The sequence below is a fragment of the Takifugu flavidus genome, chromosome 21 (assembly GCF_003711565.1).
Source record: "Takifugu flavidus isolate HTHZ2018 chromosome 21, ASM371156v2, whole genome shotgun sequence".
Classification (NCBI taxonomy): Eukaryota; Metazoa; Chordata; class Actinopteri; order Tetraodontiformes; family Tetraodontidae; genus Takifugu; species Takifugu flavidus.
In genome coordinates, this window is record NC_079540.1 from 1835843 (window position 1) to 1861118 (window position 25276).

The window sequence follows — 25276 nt, forward strand, 5'->3', positions numbered from 1 at the left end:
TTCTCGGTGCACGTCTCCACTTCCCTCCCTCTCCGTGCTTCCTTGCCCTCCTCGCCTTTCATCAGTCTCCATGTTTTGCCCCTCTCTCCTTCCATCTGTCCACCTCTCCACCTCTCTGACCCCGTCGCCACGCGTCCTTCGATGGCCTCTGCTCTCTGCTTTCCTCCTCCCGTTGTGTTCAACTTGTGCTCTCCCAGGATGCATCTCTTCAAGTCCTGCTTCACCAAAACGGTACTGAAAGAGCGCGAGAGAGTGAGAACGATGACAGCGTTCGCTTGTTCAGATGGCGCAGGTGGAAAATGGCGCAACTAGTTTATTTTTGTGTTTTTGGATGGCGTTTATATGGACGTCTGGGTGGAGATTTACTTGACTCAGCAACAGGTAGATGGGAGCTGCTGTGGAAAGTGTTGTAATCATTTCTCTCCTCTCTTGTAGAAGACAGAGTCCAGAAACAGCAGGGGAAGCATCGACAGGGAGGACGGCACGCTCCAAGCACCGGTCAGTCTCTGCGTGCACGTTAGACACAGACAGGCTCCTGTACTCCCAGAGCTCCGTACGTTGATGAGAAGGAGAAATATTACATCTCGTATTTTGAATAAAGCATTCAAAGGGATGCAGACAGAAGCTGGAAAATAAGATGGAAAGTATTTTTGTGCGCGCGCCAGGTTTAATACTGCCTACACGGCGACCACATGACCACAGGGAGCTCATGTGGAGTTTAAAGCCAGAACGGCGCACTCCTTTACTGCCACCGCTGGAACGGCGTCAACTCGGGACACGCTGGGGTTTTTGGGTCGTTGTTTTTTTCCCACTTTCATTTGACTTATTGTGGAGGAGTAAAATTGTCTGTGTTTGTCTGCAGAGCGGAAGTCAGCACATCTACCAGCCCATTGGAAAACCAGGTCGGTTATATTTGATGGAGAAGTCATTTTATACAGGCGACATCTTCCAGTGAAGCTCACACACTGACACCGCTCCTCTATGTTAGAGCCCGTGGCTCCTCCTAAGAAACCGCCGCGGCCCGGAGCGCCCTGTCACCTTGCGAACCTCGGACCTGTGGAGAGCTACAACGAGGGGGTCAAGGTACGCGTCACTCACACACTCGCTGAAGCACTTTCAAAGGTTTTTTCCTGCATGTTTAAGCCTTTGGTGGCATGCATGCTGCCCCATACATGGTTGTTTTGGGCCTAATGAGCTGTCCCTCTTCTCTCCCCCTTTGCTCTTCTCTCCTTCTCATTAACATCCACAACTTCATCCTTTTCTTACTTCGACACACTGCTGCGTTGCTGCTCTTTGTCCTTCATTTCTGACCTGCTAATTTGCGTCCGTTTGCTCACCGATCACACTGTCCAACTTTTCTCTTCTTTTGACACCCTGTACATACATCTCAAACCCCTACAAACCTCCCCACCCACAACATTCCTATAGCCATGGAGGGTAAGCAGATCTATGTGTGTCTGTCAGCAATGTAGAATTAGCTTAGTTAGCATATAGTAACAAGAATTCTGATTCATTTTCTTTACCAGAGAGCAGACTAAATTAGTATTCGTTTCTTCTCCATAAAAGGATTCAGTAATAAAACAGACATTTGTCAAGTAGTCCCACAGCTAAATATATCCCTGGTAAAGAAAAGTCTTTAAATGCAGATGAATAGATTTAATGTAAACTAACTATGACTAGTAAGACTTTAGATAAAGATCTTCAGTCATGTAGATTATAGTTTTAAAAATGCACTAAAATTATATATAATCAAAAGTTCACAGTAATTCAAAGATGACACCATCCCTCTTGTGAGGTGTTGGTAAATTATGCACTGTCAATCATGATATTTTGGACTCTTTTATAGCATCAAGTAACCCATTAAAAATTAATTTGATACCTCAGCATTCTTGGGGGAAAAGATAGTTCTAGTGTGAGTCACTGCCTGAGTTATTTGAGGGGTGGCGACAAGTTTCTTAATATGTTTTAAAGGTTGGACGTCTGAAAATACAGTTGTGACCTGATTTAATAACCTTATAACCTGAGTTGTGGTTAGAGGGACTTTTTCACACAGATGTACAAAAATAAATAAAAACAGCAGAATAAACGAGCCTGTCATTATTTGTAGGTTCTATGAATCTTTTCCCATCACAACATACTAAAAATATCTACATAAATTGTATATTTTCCTGCATGTGCTGTAGCTAAAAATGCATGCGGGCAGTGTGTGTGTACTCGTCATATACCGCCCCCTAGCGGTCTGTGTGTAATTACAGCCAGGCGCTGCCACTTCAGGGTTTTGTCTTAATGACTTTCTCATTTTCACGGGTCCAGTTGCAGCCTCAGGAGATCAGCCCAACCCCGACTGCCAACCTCGATCGTTCCAACGACAAAGTGTATGAGAATGTGACAGGCCTGGTTAAAGCTGTGATTGAGATGTCCAATAGAATTCAGCCCGCGGCCCCGGAGGAGTACGTGCCGATGGTGAAGGTAGCGCCCACATTGTGTTTCTGAGAAGGATCGAAGCACGCTAGCCTTGAACGTTACTCATAATCGTTGCTGCTCTCTGTCGCTGTTAAAGCAGACGTAAAGTAAAATAAACTAAAATCATCTGTTTGTTTGAAAGGAGGTTGGCCTAGCATTAAGGACTCTGTTGGCAACAGTAGATGAGACACTTCCTGTGCTCCCAGCGAGTACACACCGAGAGGTAAGCACACGCTCACACACACACACACACACCCCTACAATTCGGTGCCATCACTAATAAAAACTCCTACAATCACATATGAAAGCGCGTTTTGTCTCCCCCTAGTGGTGGGTAATGTAGGAACACCATCAGTCTGCTTTTGCCAAACCAACTCTGTCTCCATGGTTACTCACCACTTCACCTTTACCCATAGGCCTATTCACTGCAGTATATATGAATGTAGCGTGTTCCAGTTGAGAAACAGAGCTCTGTGTCTTTTTTAACAGATTGAGATGGCCCAGAAACTTTTAAATTCCGATCTGGCCGAGTTGATTTCAAAGATGAAACTGGCCCAACAATATGTTATGACAAGGTAGGCGAGAAGACCCGCACATGCTGGACGAGTAAAGACCGGACTGGTCTCAATGGAGGCGACATAATCATTGTTTTCTCCTTTGTGGACAGTTTACAAAAGGACTATAAGAAGCACATGCTGATGGCGGCTCACGCGCTCGCGGTCGACGCCAAGAACCTGCTGGACGTCATCGACCAATCGCGACTCAAGATGATCAGGATTTAAGCGCCGAGTCGTCGAAGGAGGAATCGATATTCAGCTTTTGAGAAGCAGATTTGACTGAAAGGGTCGGCTCCCGCTCCGCCCTCAACCACTCGTTCTTTCCTCTGTTGCTATGGCGAAGGTCAATATTCTGTTGTTTTGTACTTTTTGTATCCACAAAAATTCTCCCCCACTTACATATCCTCGAAAATCCCCTATTTCTACTTTTGAATCTTTAATGAAACGCTGACGGAGGCTGAGGCGGACGCCGGGAGCGCCGCTGTGGACGGGCGCACTAAAGCCCGCACACGTAAAAATGACTCAGCGCGCCGCGTAAACAGGAAGTGACAACTGGAAGTGAAGCGCTGGGACGATAATGAAGACGATTCTGTTGCAATGTTTCCGTGTAATTATTCCATTTTATCCCGTTGGAGCGACGCCGTCACAGCTCTTCTTAAAGCTCCTCCTCTCTTAAATTAAGTTTCCTCGTCCTGTCTCTTTATCTCAGGCATGAATATATGACAAAAAAGTATAGAAATTTGCATTCTGAAGAACAAACCTACTAAATATCGCTCTTTTTTTCGAGTTAACTTGGTAAATATTCAGAGAAGCTATATTTTTAACACGTTTCTGAGATATGATGCAGGGAGGACGGGAAGGGAAGGGACACCGGATGGGGGGGGGCTGCTTTTTAAATCACAGGAACGATCGACTGAGAATAAAAGAAGATTCACGCAGAGCTCCAGCCTGTCTGGACTGAAGTCCCTGTACAGGTTGACTGAACTAGCTTAGTTATTTACCCATGTGGCTCCTGTAGGAACAGAAGAGGAGAGTCTCCCCGCATCCTTCTCTTGGTGGTCGTCCTCCTCTCCTCCCTCCCCTTCCCTCTCTCACCCCCGCTGGGGAGTTGTATTCTCAGGAAGGGTTCGTATGTACAGTTGCTGAACCAAGCAAATAAAACACTGTTATCAATTCACAAAGTTGTTTAAGGGTGTGATTATTGGTGGCGTGTGGTGTGCGTGAGGAGACGACCCGGGACCTGTAGGTGGGCGTGGCCTTTGATGAGCGACGTCACAGCATTCGTATAACTTGTGTAAATAAAGTTTACACAAGTTGACCCCCCCCCATCCAGTTTCATCATGAGCACCTTCTTCCACATGTTTGGGAATTGCACCCCCGGGGGGAGTTGGTTGCACCCTGAGAAACGGGGGCCGAGGACCTTCAGTTTTTTATTTGTCTCGTCTCCTTAATCACTTTATTCCTTTCATGTTCACGGGGAGGGAACACATCACCGCCCCCAACCCCACCCCAGTTCATCACAGGGCCCGATATGAGCATTTGTGTGTTTGGTACCTGGGCAGTGCCCTGAAGGTGTTCTGGCACCTCCCCCTACTTCCATGTCTTGTCTGCCCTGAGACTCAAACTAGGAACCCCCCCCCCCCCCCCCCCCCCCCCCCCCCAGTTCCCAACAGACTGAGCTGCCACCGCCCAAGTTTTCTGTTTTGGGGTTTTTTTAATTTGTGAAAATAAAAAGTCTTTGCCGGATTAGGGGGGGGGGGGGGGGGTTGTTCATCCCTGTCAGGGTTGTGGGCAGCGCACACTTTACAGCTCCACTTAAAATGAGTAAATTGATAATAATGGTTTTAGAGCCGGGCCACAGGAACACACGTGGAACACAGGGCTGAGCTCCCTGGGCAACAATCGCCACGGTTTCAGCCTTGGTGACAGCTCCTGTGCAGCCATTAGCCCAAGAAACTCGGCCAACTGACGCTCCAGCCCAGCAAATGGCCTCCATGAGGAGACAGGTGAGGCGAAGACGGGGGGGGGGGGCGATGGGGGTAAATTCTGGCTAATTTTTGCATCGACCCCACCATTAAAACACTCCTCAGCCATCAATATTCCCACAACCAGCGTGTAGAGCGAACCGACATCCATGAAAAACTGACGGAATTATGCTATCATGAGGGTGTGTGTGTGTGTGTGCGTGTGTGCGTGTGTGTGGAGTATCATTTGTTTCTGTTCTCCTGCTGTGACACGTTTTGCGGCATATTTCTGCTGCCCTGCTGCTGTGTTCCCTGAAGCGTGATGATAGCACAGACCCGGCCAGCAGGCCGGACCAGCCGGTCCTGATACGACAGGGTTACATAATTGGCTGTTGCAGTGTGACACTCGCTTCTCCCTCAGGGACACGTTTCCTTGTTTCTTCTCTCGGGCCCCTGCAGCCGACTGGGAGGAGGGTCAGGGGCCTCTCGGGAGCGTGAGCGTATTTAGCAAACACTGTGAGAGTGTGTATTTGAGGCTGACGTTAGCATGTAGCAGATAGCTCTGCAGCTAGTCGCAGAGCTATTTCACATTAACGCGGATTAAATGACTTCATTAGCAGGTAAAATGTGTCACCAGATACCACACATGGACACTAGGGGCTTTCCTTTGCGTTGCCTTTAGGGTGACCTTCCAATTCAGTTGTTAATCTGTTATTTAAGCTGCAGGATCGGTTTATCAATCTATTTTATAAGAGTTTAACAGCGTGTGTTTAGCGAGCCGACACGGACCTGCTTCACTCTCAGCACACGTCACCTGACAACAAGCAGACGCAGACGCGGGGCCAAGCTAGGCCGCTACGCTAAGGCCGCTACGCTAAGGCCAGCAGTGGTGCCACCTGCCTCTCTGGATCAAAGAGCCACTTGACTGCAGATGGCTTCAGCGCTCACCCTTCCGGCTGTTTAAGTCATTAGCATCTGCTAAGACTTTGGACTTATCAAGCTAGTCAACGGGTCCAAAAGCCTCGATAAGGCTGTTGTCGGCCCTAAAGCAGCGCGGATGAATTCCCGAAGGCTCAGTCACACACAGGATGCTGCGTCGCTGACATGGGCTGATGTTTGCACACTCCTGGCGTGGCGGATGTTATCTGACTTTTTCCAACATCATACATGTTTGTCCAGACAAGCAATGACTCAGCGAGAGCACACAGGCAAATGTGCCCCATTAAAACCTGTTAATGAGCTTAGCGTGTCAGGAAGGAATCCAGTGAATTCCAGCAATGGCCTTCGTAAAGCTGCTGACTGGCCTCCATGTTAGAAAAACCTGCGTTTAAATCCAGGAGTTATGAGACAAGGCTCTGGATTCATATGAAGGTTTGTTTGTCCCCTCTGGGCTTCTGTAGAAAGGCGTTGGGGGGCAACATGCTAGCACCCGGGGGGAACCCGTGTGAATATTTATGTAAAATTAAACATTTAGTGAATAAAAACATAAACCTTTTTTTTTTTTACATTCGATTTTTATAAGATTTACACTCTTGAGCTTTAGTTGTTATAGTTTTCAGCTTCAATGTGGTTTAGTTAGTAAAACAATTTGCTTGGTGTCGCTAAAGGAAAGTTCTCCTGTTTACTTTAACAGTAGAAAAGAAACTATGCAGAAACAAAAGCGGATGATTTGGGAGGAATATGTGTCGAAAGGCTGCACAATGAGCGTTCTTTCCTTGTTTTGGCACCACTGAAAGACACAAAGTAAAACAAGGTTTGTGTTGCTCAGCTGAGCGGGGCCCAAAGAAAATGATACATGAGAATTCACCGGTAAATGTGGCCAATGAGTTTTGTATTTCTTCACCAGATGTTGCCGTCAATGTTTATTACTCATTATTATCATAGTTCATCACATGTCACGGAGTGCGATCTACATTCCGACCGCTAGGCGCCGCCAAATCTGACACACAGACTTTACTGAACAATTTATTGATGCAATTTGATGCAACTATCAGCAGGGGAGATCAATCCTGTCCTACGAGGCTTGGATCCAGTCCAGGTTTTCTCTCCCACCAGGTCGACAGCGGCTTTAACCTGGTAGGAGAGAACACCCGGACTGGAGTTCCCACGCGGTGGGACTGGGTTGCTAACCCCGGCTGTAAAGTGTCTCTCGGATGTGGAAAGCTTTTATGACACTATACAATCAGTTCGGAGGTTGTGAAATGATTTCTTCCACACGTTTCTGTTTTCCTGATTAAGGCTTTGAAAGATGCTGAGGATTTAAGGCAGGTAACGCGTGTAAAAAGCTAAAAAAAAGAGGGTTTGTAACGGAATAGAGCAGCCTCCGCCATGCATCAGTGCTCGCTGTCCATCTCCACGCTGCTGACGTGCGCGGCCAGCTCCTGCAGCACGGCTCTCCTGCCCAGATGCTCGTTCCTCCTCTTCTCCGTGATCATGTCCTCCAGCGACTGGAACTCCAGGACGTGCGAGTGCTTCCCGGACGAGAACACCTTCAACCTGTAGGGCTGCTTGCCTATCCGTATCTCCCCACCCATTTTGAACTCCCTCTTCCCGAACATGCACCAGGCTGCGAAGCACTCGGAGTTCCTCCAGCTCAGCTCCTGGTCCTTCAAGCCCACCTGCTCCATGGCGTTCTGCACCACCATGTCCGGACCCAGAGCTTTGAACTTGTAAAAGTCGTTCACCACCCTGCACCTCCTGCCCTGGCTCGCGTCGGTCAGGAAGCTGTTCTTCACCTCGGCTCTGTGCAGGTGCACCACCTGGAAGTCCCCCACGTACACGGCCCAGTGCGGGTACTGGCCCGTGGCCACGAACTCCACCAGATCTCCCGCTTTGCATCTGTTGAGGAGGTTCTCCGGGGAGTAGACCTCCAGGCTGGCGGACCTGGAGCTCTTCTCGTAGATGCACTCGTCCCTGTAGTGGACGGCGCACTCCACCTCGTCGCGCTGGTCGTACTGCTTCTCTTCCTGATTCCGCTCCGCGCCGTCGGGCGCGCGGCCGCCGTCCTCCAGCTCGTCATCGTCGTTGGAAAATATGTAGGAGACGCCGATCCGCGATCCGTCGTCCGCGTCCACGCCGTTCGGATCCACCGTGGGGACTTCCGCGTAACTTAAATGCGACAGTTTCTCCATCTGGTTCCCCATGGCGCCGCTCACCTGGTAACCCGAGCCGCTACCGCGTGTCACGCATCACCGCCACCTGCCTCCCGAACGCGCCTTCAAACTTCCTCCTTCCCCTCGGACCAGGCGCTGCGGGGGGGCTTGTATCCGAATCACGCATTCGAATCCTTCCCTCGTGTGTTTGCGCCCAGCGGAGCCCATCAACAAGTGGAGTTCGGAGGAGAACTCGGAAAATGCGCCTGGATGAATCCTCCAGCTCCAATTTCCCTGCGCAAACTTCGCTCCCGCGGCCGTTGACGATAATCAGCACCAATATCCAGATCTTCGACAAACAGTCTGTTTCTTCCCCCCCCCCCCCTCTTTACTGGAGGCGAAAGCAGGCTGCAGCAGCTCCGTGGCTCCGCAGCGCCCCGCACACTCTGGCAGCCGCACGCAGCGCTGCTGCTTTAAAGCGGAAGCGTGCGTGATTCTCACCAGCGCGCCCCGGGTGCGCTCCTGGGGCAGTTGGACCTTAAAATAACAATTATCATTATTAGTTAATAACTGTCACCATGAAACAAACACCGAACGCAGTTAAATAGTGTAAATATTTACAAACAGGCGTCTCCGCCAATAGAAGTGAAAATAATATTGTAATAAGTTGAGAAGTTTCTCATTTGCTCAACAAACACGTATGAGCCATGTTTGATGTTCCTTTTCACATTTCTAGTTTTTTTTTTTGCATACCTATTTACTGCCGGCTGTAAAGAATCGTCGGGATCTATAAATTGCTTTGGGTGACCTCTGACCTCCCGCCTCTCCTTGAATGTCCCGATGGCTGCGGGCTTTGACCTCAAAGGTCTGTTAGCCGCTGCTATAATGGCTCTGCTTATTTACACAGCAAGAGAAAAGTGTCCTTGTGACACCGACTTTAGTGTCTGGACCTGCGTGTGACCCCTGCTCTCACCCGCTGGATCTCTGAAAGTCACCCACCGGATCCCCGTGGACATGTGGACAGAAGATGTCTCTGTTTGTCCCCGTTTGGGTTAAACGGGCAGATTAGCCTCACCGGCCGCAGCAGATTAGCAACGCGGGGACTTCTTAGGACTAATTAGGAGGCTAAAGCCGCGCTGGATCACGCCACCGTTTCCAAACCTGCGTAATCCAGACTGAATGCTTTCTCTGATTACAGTTCGATCTGGGTCACAGGGTTCAGATCGGATTGTCCCCTGCAGGTTTCAAGGTCAAGATGGAAGAGCGTGGGTACACGTGGGGGGGGGGTTCTGTTGGGACATCAGGAAAATGGCTCAGATCTTAAGCTCAGATCTGGTTTTCACGTCACTTGTTGATTAAACCCGGTTAGAGCGAGTGAACGGATGTTGGAGCACGAGCTGCGTCATGAACCCAGAACCTTTCTGCTCCTCCTCACGCCTCCCTCCGCTCCTCCAGGAGCTGCTCCAGCAACACCTCCCCACAGATATTCCAATCTACACCCCAGCATTCACGCTGGGCCCAGAAATGGATCTTTCCAGGAGCTGCTCTGCTGTGACCCCGGTTAACCCCCCCCCCCCCACACACACACACACACACCCCCACACCCCCCACTCCTTGTGAGCCGTGGCAATTTGCAATGGAGGACATTGCTGGAGCGGAGGAAGCGGGCAGACCTGTCTGGTGGGGGCCACCGCGTGCACGTTAACATGCTAATAAAAAAAATCTAGCATTTTTCTAGCCGGTCAAAGGCGTTTAATCCGAGCTTTGGCGTTTTTAAGCTCATTTCAAACCGAGAGGGAGGTAAACAAGCGTCTACCTGCACCAGACGGACGCAGCATCTTGCGCGCCATCTGTCCCCCCGCGGCGAGCGGGGCGCCAGAGGACGCAGCACACGGCACAGCGCTGCCTGGCTGGGGCACAGACGAGGGGGCCAAACTTTCAGGGAAAAAGTTATTACATATTTATTTATACTTTCATCGACTTTTTACATCGTTCCTTGTAATAATCTGGAACAGAGAGGCGACGGAGCGTGGATGGAGGAATGTCACTAGTTTGTGTTTTAAAACCCACTTCACTACGAGAGCGTCATCATCGGTTCATCAATATTCAGTCCCATCAAATAAGCTACGACAAGGATTTTCTAAAATATAGACAGACATATAAAATTAGCATCTTTTTTTCAAACACTGGTGGAAGGTCTCTGGAATGACCATGGGGGGGGGTACAGGACACGCATACACAACAGCTTATACACACGGTCATCATGCTTGAACGAGACCTCATGTGAGTCTTTTTTTTTGTCTATTTGAGGTCCACATTAGAAACTACAACCACAAATGGTTCAAGAGATGCATTTTCCTTCAAAATAAAGGTCACTGACAAAGTGTTGATAGTCTGAAGGTGATTAAAAAGGACACAAGCGACGGTGGCGCCGAGCCTGGATCCACCATTGGGGGTGTGATCGGGTGAAGAGGGAACTGTTGCTGGCAGCAGGCAGATACGCTCACAAAAATGTGCATAAATCATTTATAGTGGTGATTTGTAAAAAGAAAAGACGCTAAGTCAATTTAGCTTAGCTAACCAAAGGCGTTGATCAAAGATCTGGTAATATTGATTGGCTGGCGAAAATAAGGCAACAAAAGAAAAGGAAGGACAGCGACAGAGGAAATAAAAAAGGTCTTTGGTGTTCTCCTGAACTGAGGACACAGAATTTACACAGCAGTTTCTCTGATACCGCACAACAGCTGACGCACTTCGGCTTTCCAAGAGAAAATAGTTCCCTGTGGCGGATATTGACTCTGGGATCAGGTTCACACTGACAGGACTAGTTGAATGTGTCAAAACAAAATGTTAAACGTCGTTACTTCAGAACTCCTGCACAGTGACATTCAAAATAAGAACCAAAATGCCCGACAAGTTTGATGCTGGAGTAAGAAGGAAGGACTTGTGCAACGCCGTCATGCATATCAGATCACTCAGCTTGAGCTGACACAAAGAGGGAACGAGGGCCTCCGTGTACTCTGGGCCGCAGAGCCGGTCAGAAAAGGATGCATACGCTTAAATGATTCCTGAAGAAATCCTTTCAACGCCCCCACGCTTGGAACGTTGACGCCGCGTGGTGCGTTCAAGGACCGCGCCGCATCCAGTTTGGGCCAGAGCTCGTGTCTCCTGGTGATATGACGTTTACCTGCATCGCCGTTCTGCATGGCGAGAATAGCACCACTCTGACGGATGACATCGCCTTGATCCACAGACGAGGAATCGTGGGGGGGGGGAGACGTGGGAGTTTGACCTAGTGCTGCCAGAACTCCCGGGACAAAGTGCTTCCTGTGAGTGGACACGACAGACGACATATGAAGATGTGTGGGGCTTTTCCTCAGGACTAAACCCGGAAGTCTCTTTTCTGGAGAGGGGAGGGGTCTATGTGGACTGGTCCTTCTGCAGAGCCGAGAGGTCGAGAGGAGGAGGGGCCCGGCCCCTCCACTCCTTCAGCTGCCCGTCCTTGAAGAGCAGGTTGCGGGCTGGCAGGGGGACCCCCGACTCCGCCTGTGGCTGGCTGAGAGGGTTGGAGACGCCGCTGTCCAGGTCGCAGGGCTGGACGCCGTCCTGCCAACGCAAGGACAACTGTCCACATCGATTGTCCACAAGACCACATCGGGGAGACATTAGCGGCTGAGGTTCAGCCTGGATCGAACAGTTGTTTTATTACCTGGAACGACTGAACGAAGCTCAGCACCCTCAGAGACAGTCTGCGGCTGGAGTGGAGGAGCTCTTGCAGGCTGGGAAAACAAAAGGCCGTGACTACCATATCGGCCTTTTCCACCTTTATAAAAGGTTTCGATCACGTGCTGAAGGCGCCCGGAGCTACGTCTCCTCCTTTTCTTTACCTTTCGCTGCTGCAGAGTTTGTGCGCGGCGATTTTTCGGCACACTTTGCGGTTGAGCTCCGAGCTGAAGAGGGGCATCCCGAAGCACAGCTCCAGAGGAACCCACTCGTCTTCAGAGGAGGGGGCTGGAAAAAGGGCAAAGTGGCAACACTGGAATCACCATTCTGGGTTTTTTTGCTTTTAAGCCAAAGAGTTTTCCTACTCTCTGTCTTTGCTTTGCCCTCCCCGTTGTTGTCCTCTGTCACGAGCTCGAAGGACTCCGTGCTGCCGTTGGTGTCTATGCCCCCGCCTAGATGAGTGTCCCCTTAAAGGACAAGTGGGGAACCTTGTGTCAGCATGAAGGAAGCTGAGAAGGACACAGTGAGGGAGCTCTGGGTCAGGGCTCTTACCCCGGCACTCGGTGCTGTCGCTGGGCCGGCGCCGGTGCCGGTTGTGGGAGCTGAGCATGGTGACGTAGCCACACTGACGCTTCAGGTCCACGTGTTCCTTCAGCTTCTGCAGGGCCTTGTGGGTGCACATGTTGGAGTAGGAGAACTCTGAAACCAGGAAAAGTTGAAATTATGGAACCTACAATTGGATCCCAGCAGGCAAATGCATTTAATGGAAGGACAGCTTGCATTATTCATATATATATAGAATGAAACCTTCAGAAACATGATGGAGGCAGGAAAATGTTCCGTTAAAATGAATCACCTGATTTTAGATCTTCCTCATCAAAGGGGAAAGCGATGTGCACTGTTTCTCCATGACCGTGCACGCCATGACCCTGAGCACACAAACATACCGTAGAGTTTATTTAAGAACAGAAACCACAATGTGTGTGTGTGTGTGTGTGTGTGTGGGTGTGTGTGTGGGTGGGTGTGTGGTCACCTGGATAAGCACGGCGGAATGAGTGAGGGCGTCGTTGAGCATCATCATCACGTTGGACGTAGGAACGACGCCGGGGTCGTGACCCCAGGAGGTGATCAACAGCCTGTCATAAACCTGGAAAAAGAAATCAAAAGAGGAGTCAACACTAGTGAAAGTGTCCGGGTTGCACAGCCACGGTGCACAACGTGACGGGATCAGGTCTAAACTCCAAGCTGGAAAGAGTCTGAAGAAAATCTGATGAAGAATCTGAGGGAAAAACTGCTCCTAAGCCTTAGGACCCATTTCCTGTTTAGGTGTGGTTGCTAGGATCCAGAGAGCGGCGTGTTGGCCGCGATGGTTGACACCTGGAGGGACGGCTCACCTCTACACATGGGTGAGCCATTGGCTCTCTTGGCCTGGTTACCTGGTGGCACTGAGGTTGTGTCTAGTTAGCCGACCTCTTCGTGCCTTGGCGACGAGTTAGGTACTTCGCTTTAAAGTTCAAAGTAGCTTTATTAACACCAGTGAGTCCACTATGAAAACAACTCAAGATGTACTTTATTCTTGGACATCTTGAGTTGTTTTCATAGTGGACTCACTGGCGTTAATAAAGCTACTTTGAACTTTAAAGCGTCATGTGTGGTCTAGACCTTTTCTCCTTCCTCTGAGCAGGGCTGTGGCAAAACCGTATAAAATTAGCGTTTTTAATTAATCATTCTGAAAGCACTGTTTATGTTCTGAGTGTGAGAAACAGCCAGATGCACGTTTCTGTTCACGGTGACATTTTCATCCCACTCCCCCCCACTGCTGATTTAATATACAGGGGCTTTTACATGATTCGCCCTGCTGAGCCTGGCATTATAGCTTCCTTTCTGGTTTCACTCAAAGTTTTCAGCTGACCTTTTAAATTACTTTTGCCTCTGAAGGCAGCAAAGGATTAACCAAGCTGCTGGCAACACTTTTTCCAGAGAATAACAATTCAAGAGAATAAAATCAGGTGAATTTTGCCAAGTTTAACCATTTTACACTACATATGATACAAATGTAATGATTTCTTTGATCAGTCTTGCTCCAAATTCCAAGAATGCTTTCAAAATTAAGTGGAAACTGAAGGTCCTTGATCGCACACTGCAGACACTTTGTTACTAATGAGAGGAACATTTGTTCGTTTGCTAACCTGGAATATCTCTGGTAATTTACGCAGCCTGGAACCTTTGGAGAGCAGCAGAGAGGGTGGGCCTTGGCCAGTCACGTGATACAGGTAGAGCTTGAACCAGATGGAGCTCACTTCAGGGATGGCCGGCCCAATGTGCTGCGGGGACAAAGAGGAGGGGGGGTCATGTTTGTGTGAGAGTAAACAAGCAGGGCTAATTTAATGGACATGCATCCTAGATCAATAAAGCAGGCATTCAGATAAAGAGGGGAAGAGTCGAGATTATTCTTCTGTTAGATCTCCTCCTTCAGACAAAGAAAACAAGAATGCTTTGAAAGCTGAACTGTGGCTAGCCTGAGGAGTTACTCGTCCCGCTCCTCTCCCCTCCTTCCCTGCCCATTTCCCTTGGTGTAGTTATGTTGTTGGAGGCAACTAGAGGCCCCACAAAGCATCCACACACAGCACCATAAATCAGTCTGAATGCACAACAGTGTACAGAAATAAAGCCGGTAACCCAAACATACATCTGTAAAGTAAATAAGGAAGGAGCCGACGTCCCGCTCGCCGTTCCCCCCAGTAAAACCGGCTCTGCTGGGGACTCCTACCTGAGGTGTGCAGCTGCTGATGGGTCTGATTTCATTGCTAAGCGGCGCCATGGACACCAGCAGTTTGTAGTTCTTGTTGAGGACGCGGCTGCAGGTGGCCTGGTCCAGACCCAGCAGGCTCTCACAGCGCAGCATATCCAAGGGGAACCCTGGTGTGGAGAGAAAAGGGAGAGGTTGCATGAGCAACTCCACTGACACCTGCAACTGGAAACGCTGTGTCCGCTCAGCGCTGAATGAAGTGGCCCATCACGTTTCTACGAGGGAATGACAAAAATGCGTGTGAATTCATAGGTACCTATATTTGGGATCTCGGGTCCTTGGTCCTGAGTGAGTTCTTTGTTGTAACGCAGGAAGAGGATGGTATTTTTCAGGGTCAAAGCGTGGTCAAAGTAACGCTGGGCCTCGCCTTCTGCTGTGCTCTCCACCTGCAAAGATGCCAGAGAACAAGTGAGCGAGTGATCGCGCACACGTCAGGTCTGGATGAGTTTGCCCATCGTTATCCTCTGGACCGATGCGTCCCCCCTTTTCCCGCTTCCAGTGCAGGTCTCACCTTCTCCAGCTCGGCCAGGAAGCTGTCCAGGGTCTCGTCTGACAGCTTGCCCACCTCAAACATGGTCACCGCATGGCTCTTCAGATTCTGATTGAAAGGCAAAGTCCACAGAGGACTCGAGACGGCTGCTTTATATCGATGCCTCTGTCATGCAACATCGTCCACTCACCGGAGACAGGTTCCCCATCATGAGGAAGGCTGTGAGGGTGGAGTCAAAGAGGAAGGCGATCCTCTTTGTGGGTGCAGCTGGGATGCTCAGGCTGCTTACGCTGCCTGTGTCTGCTGCAGAGACATTGCGCAACTCCATAAATGCAACGCTTTCAGAGGACAGATAATAGCTCGCAGACAAATTTGATGAGAATAGCCAGGGGTAAGGGGGTAGGACACCAGAAGAGCTGTCTTAGCAAACATAATATGTTTTAATGATGCAGTAATGCAAGAATGGACTTCAAAAATGCAACGGTGCTTTCTGAGGGATTAATTAGTATTTCTGTCTCTTCTAAAATAAGGCTCAGGAAGGGATTCTTGCCATTCAGAAGTGGTATTACTAATGTACAGAGTACTCAGAAAAGTGTATACAGCAAAGCAGACCTTGATCCTCCAGGCTGGTAGTGTCTGTGTCGGTGGCTGAGGAGCCGCCTTCCATGACAGGGCTTCCCTGTTCCCAGGACAGCAGCATCTTTTGAGGGTCCATAGTGCTCCTAACCCAGAGGAGGTAAAACAAAAGCGGTTTCATACGGTCTGAAAATGAGTTAGCGTAAGGACAGTTCCAGGAAAAGTGTGATTGTTTCCCCCTGAGCTGAAACAAGACTGAGAATCTTTAAGTAGGACATTCAATCACGAGATGGCAGATAGCTGATGCTGGGTGCTGGAGCAGGCAGCACATACTTGAGCCTGTTGACAGATGGAGCATTCTTCCAGGTCGGGTGGAGCTGGTCTGAGCTGAACACCTGACCCTTCTTCACGGCGAAGCCGAGGCGGCAGTACATGGAGACAGCATTCTGTTCCAACACAGGAGAAACCAAGTGACTTTCACCATGGTGCTACCTGAGGCACTCCACATTTCTGTATCATAGGAAGCACAGTAAGTGACTTTCAGAAGGCCTAAAGACAGTGTTACAAGAAAAAGTTCAACTCCAATCCAATGAACAATGCTCCGAGTTCCCTCACGCGTCTCAATCACCTCTGAATGCTTTCGCCTGGTGAATTATGCTTTCAGTGAGTCCTTTCAAGTGCTGCTTTTCAGTGGCAAGAATGAGACGCGGTTGAGTGAAGAGAGTTCAGCTATTTACACTGCAGGTCATAAAAGTTAGAAGGATTTTGTGTCTATGATGGAGATTTAGAAACTGCAGAAAACTGGGTCAAGCCTGAGCACCAGTTCACCAAGAACGGTACTGCTAAGCACTCTTGTGGAGCCATGGGTATAACCAGCCATGGGTGAATCTGAGCTGTGTGTGGGTGAGTGTGTGTGTGTGTGTGTGTGTGTGCGTGTGACAGAGAGAGCGTGAGAGAGAATCTACCTCTGAACACATTTTGGTCTGTGTCCTTTTTCCAGGCATTCCTCATACATTCTTTTTTTTTTAAATCAATCTTAAACTTTAGAATTGTACCTCAGTCCAATAAAGACTCACCTTCACTAAATCCAGGTCAATCTCCAGCACATTTGCAAGCTAGAAATAGGGAAAAGGGTGATAAAAGTCAGGAAAAAGGACAAACAAACAACACAGGAGCTATGATGAACTAAACTACACAAAGCAACAGTGGAAATGACAGTAAGGTTACTACGACAACACCGTGTTTTCTAGTGTCAATAATAATCCCACAGCATTCCGGTGCAGGAGCCCATTAAGGCACATTTGTAGCACTTACCTCTGCAACATTTGTCTGCTCGTCAATAGACACAAATATTTTGTATAGAAGCGTCTCGAAGTAGTCTCCCTGCACACGGTTCATGACAAAGCCTTCCAGTGGGGGGACTGAAGGACAAAAACAATGAGGACAAACAGCAAACACTCAGAAGAGGATGCGCTTTACACTGCAATCAATTCTGTTCCCTTCTTCTAATGGAATTTTAATAACTAGATTAGGCACTGCTCCACAACTGATCACTCTTTTTTCCCCCCAACTAATGACGCCAGCTTGTATTTCCCCAAGTTATAATTTAGCTCCATGCAGCGTTTAATTGTTAAAGTAATAACTCTATCTACATCACACACAAACATAAACACACACACACACACACAATGATGTACCTGAGATGCAGCTATCGTCAGATATGGGAACATCCACGTAGATAAATCCTCGGTTGTACAAACCTTGGGCAAAAAAGCAGGCAGATAATTAATCCCTGTCTCGGTAATCCACATAATTACTATAGCAACAAAATCCAATAGCATCACAGCGGCCATGTGGAGAAATCAAATTGTATCTTACGAAACAAACAATTTAGTTTCTGAACATCTTGTTGTGCAAGACAGGAAATGTATGAGCAGCAGCAGCGGGTGGAAAAAATGAAATCAATAGACTCATTAGAACAACTTGGACTCAAATTGCTCCGAGCTGCCACTTTAACTGGTGTTTGTTCCCCCTGCAGCAGCTCCAGCTCCACAGACGGAGGTTCATCACAGTCAAACCTTCCTCTAATTAATATTTAAACTGCATGCGCACAGCCTCCATCCCCCTGCTTCATCTTTCATAACGCAAGCTGATGAAAATCTATCAGCTCTGGAGTCAGCTTTGTGATTTCTTCAACTTATATCAAAATCCCTTCATTGCTGTTTAGAAATGAGAGCTTCAGACATCAGCTCAAGTGATCAAGCTACCTTACGTGCACCTGAAGTGACAGCAAAGCTTGTTCTAAGAAGCGAGAAAGTCCTCACTATGGGTGCTTTTATTGCGTCACTTGTTGTGATGACGCAATTCCACCATTTTTAAATCTAATTTATTCATCCGTATGTTGGGGAAAAACGGTAAAATAAGCGATATAATAAACTGTAATTTTAACACGCCTGTTCGTGGCTTGACACCGTCTGAGTACGTGTGACAGACACTCACTTAAGACAACGTTGTACTCCATCGATCCAGCCAGCTGGGGACCAGAATCGATCATCTTATCGATGGCTTTCTTCTCTGCCGGAGAGCAGATCTGCAGTGACACAAATCCAACGCATCAGAGCCCACGTGTGGTTGATTCCGTGGATTTTAGAACAGTTAAATGATACCATAATTAGAATTTCAGTGTGTTTTGTAGCCAGTTGAATTTGACGGCTGTTTGCTGTGTGTGAGATGACGTCTGCACGTGTAGCGTAGCAGAAGCTAATGAGATGGTCAGATGTTGAGTCTGTTTGGGAACTTTGATAAAACATCTCGGCCGAATTAGATAAAATAATAACTTGAAAGTTCCTCCAATCTGAAAAGGAAGTGATCAAATGTATCACTCACCCTGATGTCATCCTCAGTTATGAAGCCTGCCTGTGCAACCCACCACGGCTCCACCGAGATTTCCACCGGTTTGGCTGGTAGAAGGTCCCTTGCTGTCTTTCTGCGGAAGAATTTCTAAGAAAGACACAAATCATCAGGGTCAACTTTATTTATTCATATCTGTCTTTTTCAATCAATATTCTCTGTTGGTGCTCTACAGAAAACCAGAAAATGAAGCCTTGAACAACCACCAGCAGCATGAAAAACTCCCTTTTGAACAGGAAGAAACCTGTTAAAAACATGAGCGGAACCTCCTGCTGATGGCTCCTGGACATAACTGTTGGATATTTATGAAAGGCACGATGGCAAAACATTCTATTAACAATTAAGGGTCGATCTCAGCAAGAGGCAGGACTGGACCCATACACCCACACCCCAGAACAATTCTCTTATTTATGGCCATGAAGTTTTTAGCAAGTTGGTTGATGAGAAAAGAGAGAACTAGCTTACTTTGGAGGACCTGCACTGGTTCATCAGGTCAATATACTGGTTTCTTCCGATCCCAAGCAAGCGCAGGCCTGTAGATGTAGTGGAAATAAACAAGCCTCAGTAACTGGTCATCTATACTTAACCTCCAAAATGGTGATGAGGAGAGGGAACACTGCCTGTATGTAGTAATCAAGAGCCAAAACAATAATAAATGATCACGAAAAGTCCAATTTTAGCATCATTAGTGGAAATGTGTGAAAAATTCAGCCCCAGTTCCCACTGTGTCATCTTCTCCAGCCTGTGACTTGCAGCCATGGAGCAGACAGAGCAAAAGGTTCTGGGCTGGCAGCCAGAGCAGTCTAGGCCCAAATCGGATTTTTTTGGATTGAACGCAGCAGAGCCGTGCACGGGCAGAATACGTTTCACCGAGACATGGCGTGCAAAACATCCCCCCACATAAACGCCTCTCTCACATCTACCACACATTCAAAGCTCCGGTGGAGGAGAAAGACGTGCACCCTGCGTGCGTGCCAGCCTGCCGGCAGCCTTCTGTCCCCACAGCGTGAGGGTCCTGTCCTGACTGGACACAAATATAAATATCTCATCATGAGAAATGAGAAACAGGATTCAAGGAAAAAAGCAAGAAAAAGGTGATTTTCCTTATTTCCCCCCTAATAATCTGTCAAAAGTAAGATGTTTATTTAAAAACTGAAGTGGGTCCTCTGCTGTGGATGCCAGCATGTTGCTCTGCCATGTTTCTGAGGTAGCCTGGGTGCAGGAGAAGCCTCACACAAGTGTTGGTAAAAGACAAATAAAGGAGAGCAGGAAAGGCTGAAGCCTTATAAAGCTTTAGATGGCTTTCCCTGTTTGTCCCACCATTAAAGTTTAGCTTGGAGGGTTTGTTTTCAGAAGGAACAGTCGCCTCTGGTGACAAACAAGGTGACTTTTTCAAACTGCTGAAAGTCTCTCGCTGCACACACGCCTGTAAAAGGCTGTGCTAATGCACCGTGTCTGTGGTGCGAGTGCAAAAATACTATCCAATTGCAATCCCATGACAAACGCACATCCACTTTTATGCCAAGTGTAAATGACAGTGAGCGAGAACGCCAGAGTTAGGTTACAGACAACCTCGGGGAGAGAATAGAGCTGCAAGAGGTGAAACTCACAGTCAGCAGCCGTGAAGTTTGGCAGGGAGTCGTAACTCTTCTCACTGTTCATTATGTCCTGGAGGTTAAAACACACACAGATCATATCTCACATGTCACACTATATCGAACCATACACACATATCATATCACATGTCCATGAGGGAGACAGAGAAGGAAAAGGCAGAATTAACCTATTTTCTGCTTTTGCTCCTTTCTACACGCTTGCTTTTAATTTATAATAGGATTAGAGGAACTTGGCATCCAGACTGATTCCTACTCCCCGTTTTCATTAAGTGCTTAAAATGGATTAATATAACATGCAATAGCCTTCAGCAATTTAGTGGCCACAATTAAAGCTCATTCAGAGGAAAAATAAAGTGAGCTTAAAAAGCTTAAAAGAGCTCAGCATGAAGTAAAAATGGTGTTAAAATAAAACAGGATGTCTGCAACAAAATTAAAAATGGAGGCTAGCAACACAACAATGTGATTTCTAAAAGTTTGGAATATGATTTTTTTTTTTGGCATAATCAAGCAGCAAAAGAAAGGCAGCAAATGACTCATTTTTAGCAAATAAATAAATAAATGAATGAACAGATGGGCTCGGTAACATAGCTGAGTATGTCAGACGTTTGAAGAACCTCCTGCTAACGTTCAAAAAAAGAAAAGGAAAACTGACAGACTGGTTCTGCGTGAGCTCCGCTGTGTCAGCAGCAAACACACCAAGTTTATCAAACTGAGGCCAAACTGGCCACTGAGTAAGCAGCAACGCCTTTTTCTGTCCTGGGATCAGTTTCCCAGTGGAACACAGGCTTCCAAACTGCAGATCAACCTACATACAATGACTGAATATACCTATACGTTTGTTTCAAACGCCGCTGACCTTCAGTTTCTAGTGCATGACTCACTCATGCTGTTAACACTAAGCACACTGACGACATAATGACAGTACGGCTGGACAAAATGAGAGATTCACGATCATTCCATATTGATGAGCTAAAGCCCACAGCCCAATGATTAAACAGCTCAGTGGTATGAGAGAGCTATCGGTTTTTCCACTCAGGTTTATGAAAAGTTGCTTGCAGGCTTCTATTGCAAGACCTCCATCCTCATTCTGTTGTTCGATGCGGTGCTCACCTCCATTATTCCTACATAATATGAGAACGGAGTGACTCGCAGTCCTTTGACCATGATGTCAGAGAGGTGGTAGGGGTACAGCATCAGGTGGTCTCGGCTGTACTTCAGGAGCTCCTCGTAATACTTGCGCTCGTCCTTCCTCACATGGCGGACTGTTCAAGAGACACACAAAACCAGGGCAGATGTTTATGGTTTATGGTTTACATAATGGTTTACAATCCAGGTTTTTGGGGATTTTTTTTAAAGAATATTGGGTCTAATGTTGACATAGTAATAATAGAATCACATTTATAGTAAATTTAGACAAGTGCCACCAGGAACGGAGTCATAAAATTTATTTTTACGTGATTAGAGCTTAATATACCTTCTCCTTTAATGGGATAAGAGAGAAAACCAAGCCCACACAAGAACATGCAAACTCCACACTGCAAAGCAGCAAAACACTCCATATTTATGTTGCTGTTAGCTACCGCTTTTGATAAACCCAACACGACCAATTTAAAAAAAAAAAATCTTTAATTACCTTTAAAGGCCTCCAGGATGGGTATTAGCGACATCTAGTGGTGGGAACTGGGATTGAACGACCTGTATATGTGACCTCAACTATTTTTTTTCCCCAATATCAGAGAATCTATGGTGGCTTATGGTGAAGGAAATATGTTCCTATATTTTTGATTCAATGTATACATGTTAAAGAGGTGCTCGAATTTAATTGGAGAACTTGCAGGCTGGTCAATAGCAGCATTGCCTATTTATTGAAGGAACCTCTGACACACTCCAGCAGGCATAATTAATCACCCAGGCTCCCTGCACCAACATAGGGTCTAACAGTGGGTCTGAGGAGATCATCCTGGTACCTCAGCACAGTCAAGGTACCCTTTGGCACCTAAGTAGAGGTCCGTGTGGTTCTCCAAGGACAATGCCTCCCCAGATCATGGTGTGTATTGATATGCCATCCTGGAAGAGTTTCACTACTTATGTCACTTGTGTCAGCAGCACACACTTTCTCGTGCTACCAGTAGTGGCCAGTGGCAAAATCCAAAATGAGGCATTCATCATCCAGAAAGGATGTGAAGGAGGTTTGTGGCAACCACCGGCAAAACGTTGTCTTGCCCCTTTTGTCACATGTTGTCTGTCCTATTTGCATAGGACCAAATGTAACCGATTCACATTCAGCAATAAAATGTTTGAGGAGTCCAATAAAAAATGTGTCTTTGAAATAGCCATTCTCACCTAAGTTATTGCGGAATCGCAGCTGATTCCGGATGCTGTACAACAGCACATGCTTCTCATATTCACGCTGGGAGTTTCCCAAACTCTGGAAGAAAAAAAACACAGCGTATATGAAAGGTGACAAAACTAGTGAAATTTCGATTTTAAGGAGAATCTATTTGAGTATATGCAAAAGAAACAGCAAAAATATCACATGACAATTGCACTGATGGGACCTAGATATGGGAAGGAAGACTGGGTGGGATCTGAATAAGTCAGCAAAACTATTGAGAAACAACATTTATTTCCCAAGTTACTTCCCAAGAACACACAGCAGCTATTTCACCAGAGCTGCACCCGGTATTAGATGTGGATAATTCTCACTGTTATTAAATTAGATTTCTCTAATATCAGTTCCAATAAATTGGACTAGGGATGCAAGTCCCACATCTCTCCTCTTTCTTCTGGAATCTGCAGATACAGAACGTGTGTAAAGCGTTGGAACAGCACATGCATGACACTGAAATCAGTGTCAAGAGAAGAAAAACTGGAACTTGAAGCATCATCCACCCAATGCACGACTATTTGCACAAACCAGGTGACACACAGATTCTCAGGCTTAATATGACTCCGGTCCACTGTTTTCAGTGAGGACAGGCGGGTTATTGTGCTGTATTTGCAATGACCCACGTCGGCTGCAGCACACACGCGGGGGAGGGGGGAATGGCATGACCAATTTACGCTGCAGGCTATTAAATTGGTTTGTATCTTAGGTTTCAGACCCTGCTGCATGCTCTGCTCCTGGATTTAAATGCACTATCTGAGGGGAGCATCCAGCCGCTAACATCATGTGGATGCGCCTATCGCACAATCAGTCATGTGACCGCAGTGAGGTTAGGCAGGGGCGGTATAGCTTCATGGGCTCCAACGCTGATGGTCGGTAACGACTCTAAAGCCGTTATGGCTGAAAGGTAAAATCTCTGCGACCCTGACAGCTGCCTGTCAAAGACAGACGGCACTGCGGTGACATTGACACATTCCTTCTCCGCTCCACCTCCCGGGACACAGCTGTGCCCCCCCCTGTCTGTCCCCCATTAAGCCCCCGTACCTGTTTGACATTAGCTGGGAGCTTGTTCCATGGATAATTCTGCCTGATGTGAAATTCCACGTCCGTGTTCATCGCTAGCTAGCTAGCAGGCTAAAAGCCGAATCCCTCGAGACGATCAGAAACGGGCCTGTGGGCAAGTCCTCGGTGACTTCACCCTCCCGAGACCCAACAGCGGAGAAGGGTGGCCCCTGAAACTAACGAATCTTTTCTCCGCGGATAATTTTCTTTTACAATTAACGACCACTTCCTTGTTGTATTTTCGAACCACCCGTTCGTCACGCTCGTGGCTACATTCGTCACTTCCGGCGGGGGCGTGGTCATGGATGTGAATGGAAGGTGGGCAAATGAGAAGTGATGGATTCTCATGTTGTCTCATTGTCATGGCGAAGGGGGGGTTTATCATCATCTACAGCCAGCTCTGTAGACATCACCAGCCTCCTAAAATAATGGCCAGTTATTCTATTAATTAGTTTGTTATTTATTTAGGGGAGTTACACATGAGCTCTACCATAACTCTCACTCACAATTTAAGAATAAATAAATGTCACACTGGCCAATTCTGCGAATTAGTGCTTTATTTAGATGCATCGTGCTCTTTTTAAAATTCTGTTGCCATATCTCTGCTACCTCATGAATACAATGCACGATATATACAGTACAATAAATATTTGAAATTATTTGGTGAATAGTTTACATAAGGGCTTCTCATTTGTTGCCTGAAATACTAACATATATAAATATTGAGCAGGCTAGTGCAAAAATAATGCTAGTATGACCATATAATAAGATTTGATATCAAGCAATATTTAAAAATGACTCAACTTTTCATTTTGGTGTGTGGTTTTGATGCAGTTTGTCATCAGGAAATCTTGATTTATTTATGATCTAATTGACTATTTATACTCTATATGAAATGTCAATCATTTCATGGCATTTCAGAACATGCAGTAGTGACTGATTGTATGCCGAGCCCCAAATTGGTTGCAAATAAGAAGCTGTCACCCGGGTGATTAGTAGACTTAGCGTTAATAATAGCTCACAGCGGGCTCATTACAAAATTCAGGTGGATGTAGATTGGGGGGGGGGGGGGGGGGTACAGTGGAAAAATAACTCCAGGTGTTACCAAATGAAGCAAATGGAGAGACGAATACAGCAGCGGCGACAGAGATGTTGCTACATGTTTCCATCACGACCGCTGAGAATTTGTAAAAATAGATACTTATGAGTCATAAAACAGCTACTTAACAACAGGTGCTTTGCAAGTTTGACTTGCTTGTATAAAACTGTATCTTGTTTGAATGCAAATGAGATATGTTTTAATTTAAGTGCTATAGCTTCTGTAAGTTAGTTCCAAATCTAAGCCCATGGTCCTCAGCTGGAAAATGATGGACTACAGCACAGTAGAGACCACAGTATGTTATTATCAGAGCCTTTCCCCTATATAAAAGGCAACAAGAATCCATCTTCTCCTTGTTTTCCTGGTGTCCAGCAGGATTTTTTCCAATCGATTTCTGAAACTGGGACCTGAGGGAAGCTGAAGGAGATTGTGGACTGTGTCTCCTCAGGCTCTATTTCTGCCACCGTGGGGTCTGTCGCACTCTCTTTGAGGTCACTTCCACCTTTCCATGTTTCTCCACACCAGATAT

At 47.1% G+C, this 25276-nt stretch overlaps 3 protein-coding genes across 16 annotated transcripts in view; 1 reads left to right on the forward strand and 2 right to left on the reverse strand.

Annotated features, from left to right (window-relative positions):
- The window catches only part of LOC130518720 (focal adhesion kinase 1-like), a 30127-nt gene extending 27751 nt beyond the window's left edge, over positions 1-2376 (forward strand). For 12 of the 13 annotated variants that reach the window (XM_057021540.1, XM_057021541.1, XM_057021543.1 and 9 more), the window contains 3 exons: positions 436-498; positions 863-902; positions 989-1078. The gene's annotated coding sequence lies outside the window, so the exon portion shown is untranslated. Of the gene's footprint in view, positions 1-435; positions 499-862; positions 903-988; positions 1084-2313 lie in introns of those variants that run through there. The other variant, XM_057021539.1, reaches the window with a different exon arrangement.
- Positions 2377-6833: 4457 nt separating this feature from the next.
- On the reverse strand, positions 6834-8519 carry lratd2a (LRAT domain containing 2a). Its single transcript, XM_057021119.1, has one exon. The coding sequence runs from the start codon at positions 8125-8127 to the stop codon at positions 7318-7320; it is 810 nt and encodes a 269-aa protein (XP_056877099.1). The 5' UTR covers positions 8128-8519; the 3' UTR covers positions 6834-7317.
- Positions 8520-10012: 1493 nt separating this feature from the next.
- On the reverse strand, positions 10013-23937 carry fam91a1 (family with sequence similarity 91 member A1). Of its 2 annotated transcripts, none has more exons than XM_057020747.1 (24): positions 23631-23937; positions 22544-22628; positions 21311-21462; positions 20195-20252; positions 19050-19117; positions 18561-18674; positions 18174-18264; positions 17372-17434; positions 16989-17095; positions 16751-16789; positions 16008-16120; positions 15711-15820; positions 15289-15398; positions 15120-15206; positions 14865-14994; positions 14570-14718; positions 13989-14123; positions 12833-12946; positions 12656-12728; positions 12352-12498; positions 12165-12266; positions 11964-12087; positions 11786-11855; positions 10013-11682 (listed from the first exon to the last, which is right to left on the reverse strand). In XM_057020747.1, the coding sequence occupies exons 1-24, from the start codon at positions 23700-23702 to the stop codon at positions 11497-11499; spliced, it is 2499 nt and encodes an 832-aa protein (XP_056876727.1). In that variant the 5' UTR covers positions 23703-23937; the 3' UTR covers positions 10013-11496. The 2 variants fall into 2 exon arrangements, with proteins under 2 accessions (XP_056876727.1, XP_056876726.1); XM_057020746.1 differs by having other exon boundaries at positions 15289-15401.
- Between the last annotated feature and the right edge of the window lie 1339 nt (positions 23938-25276).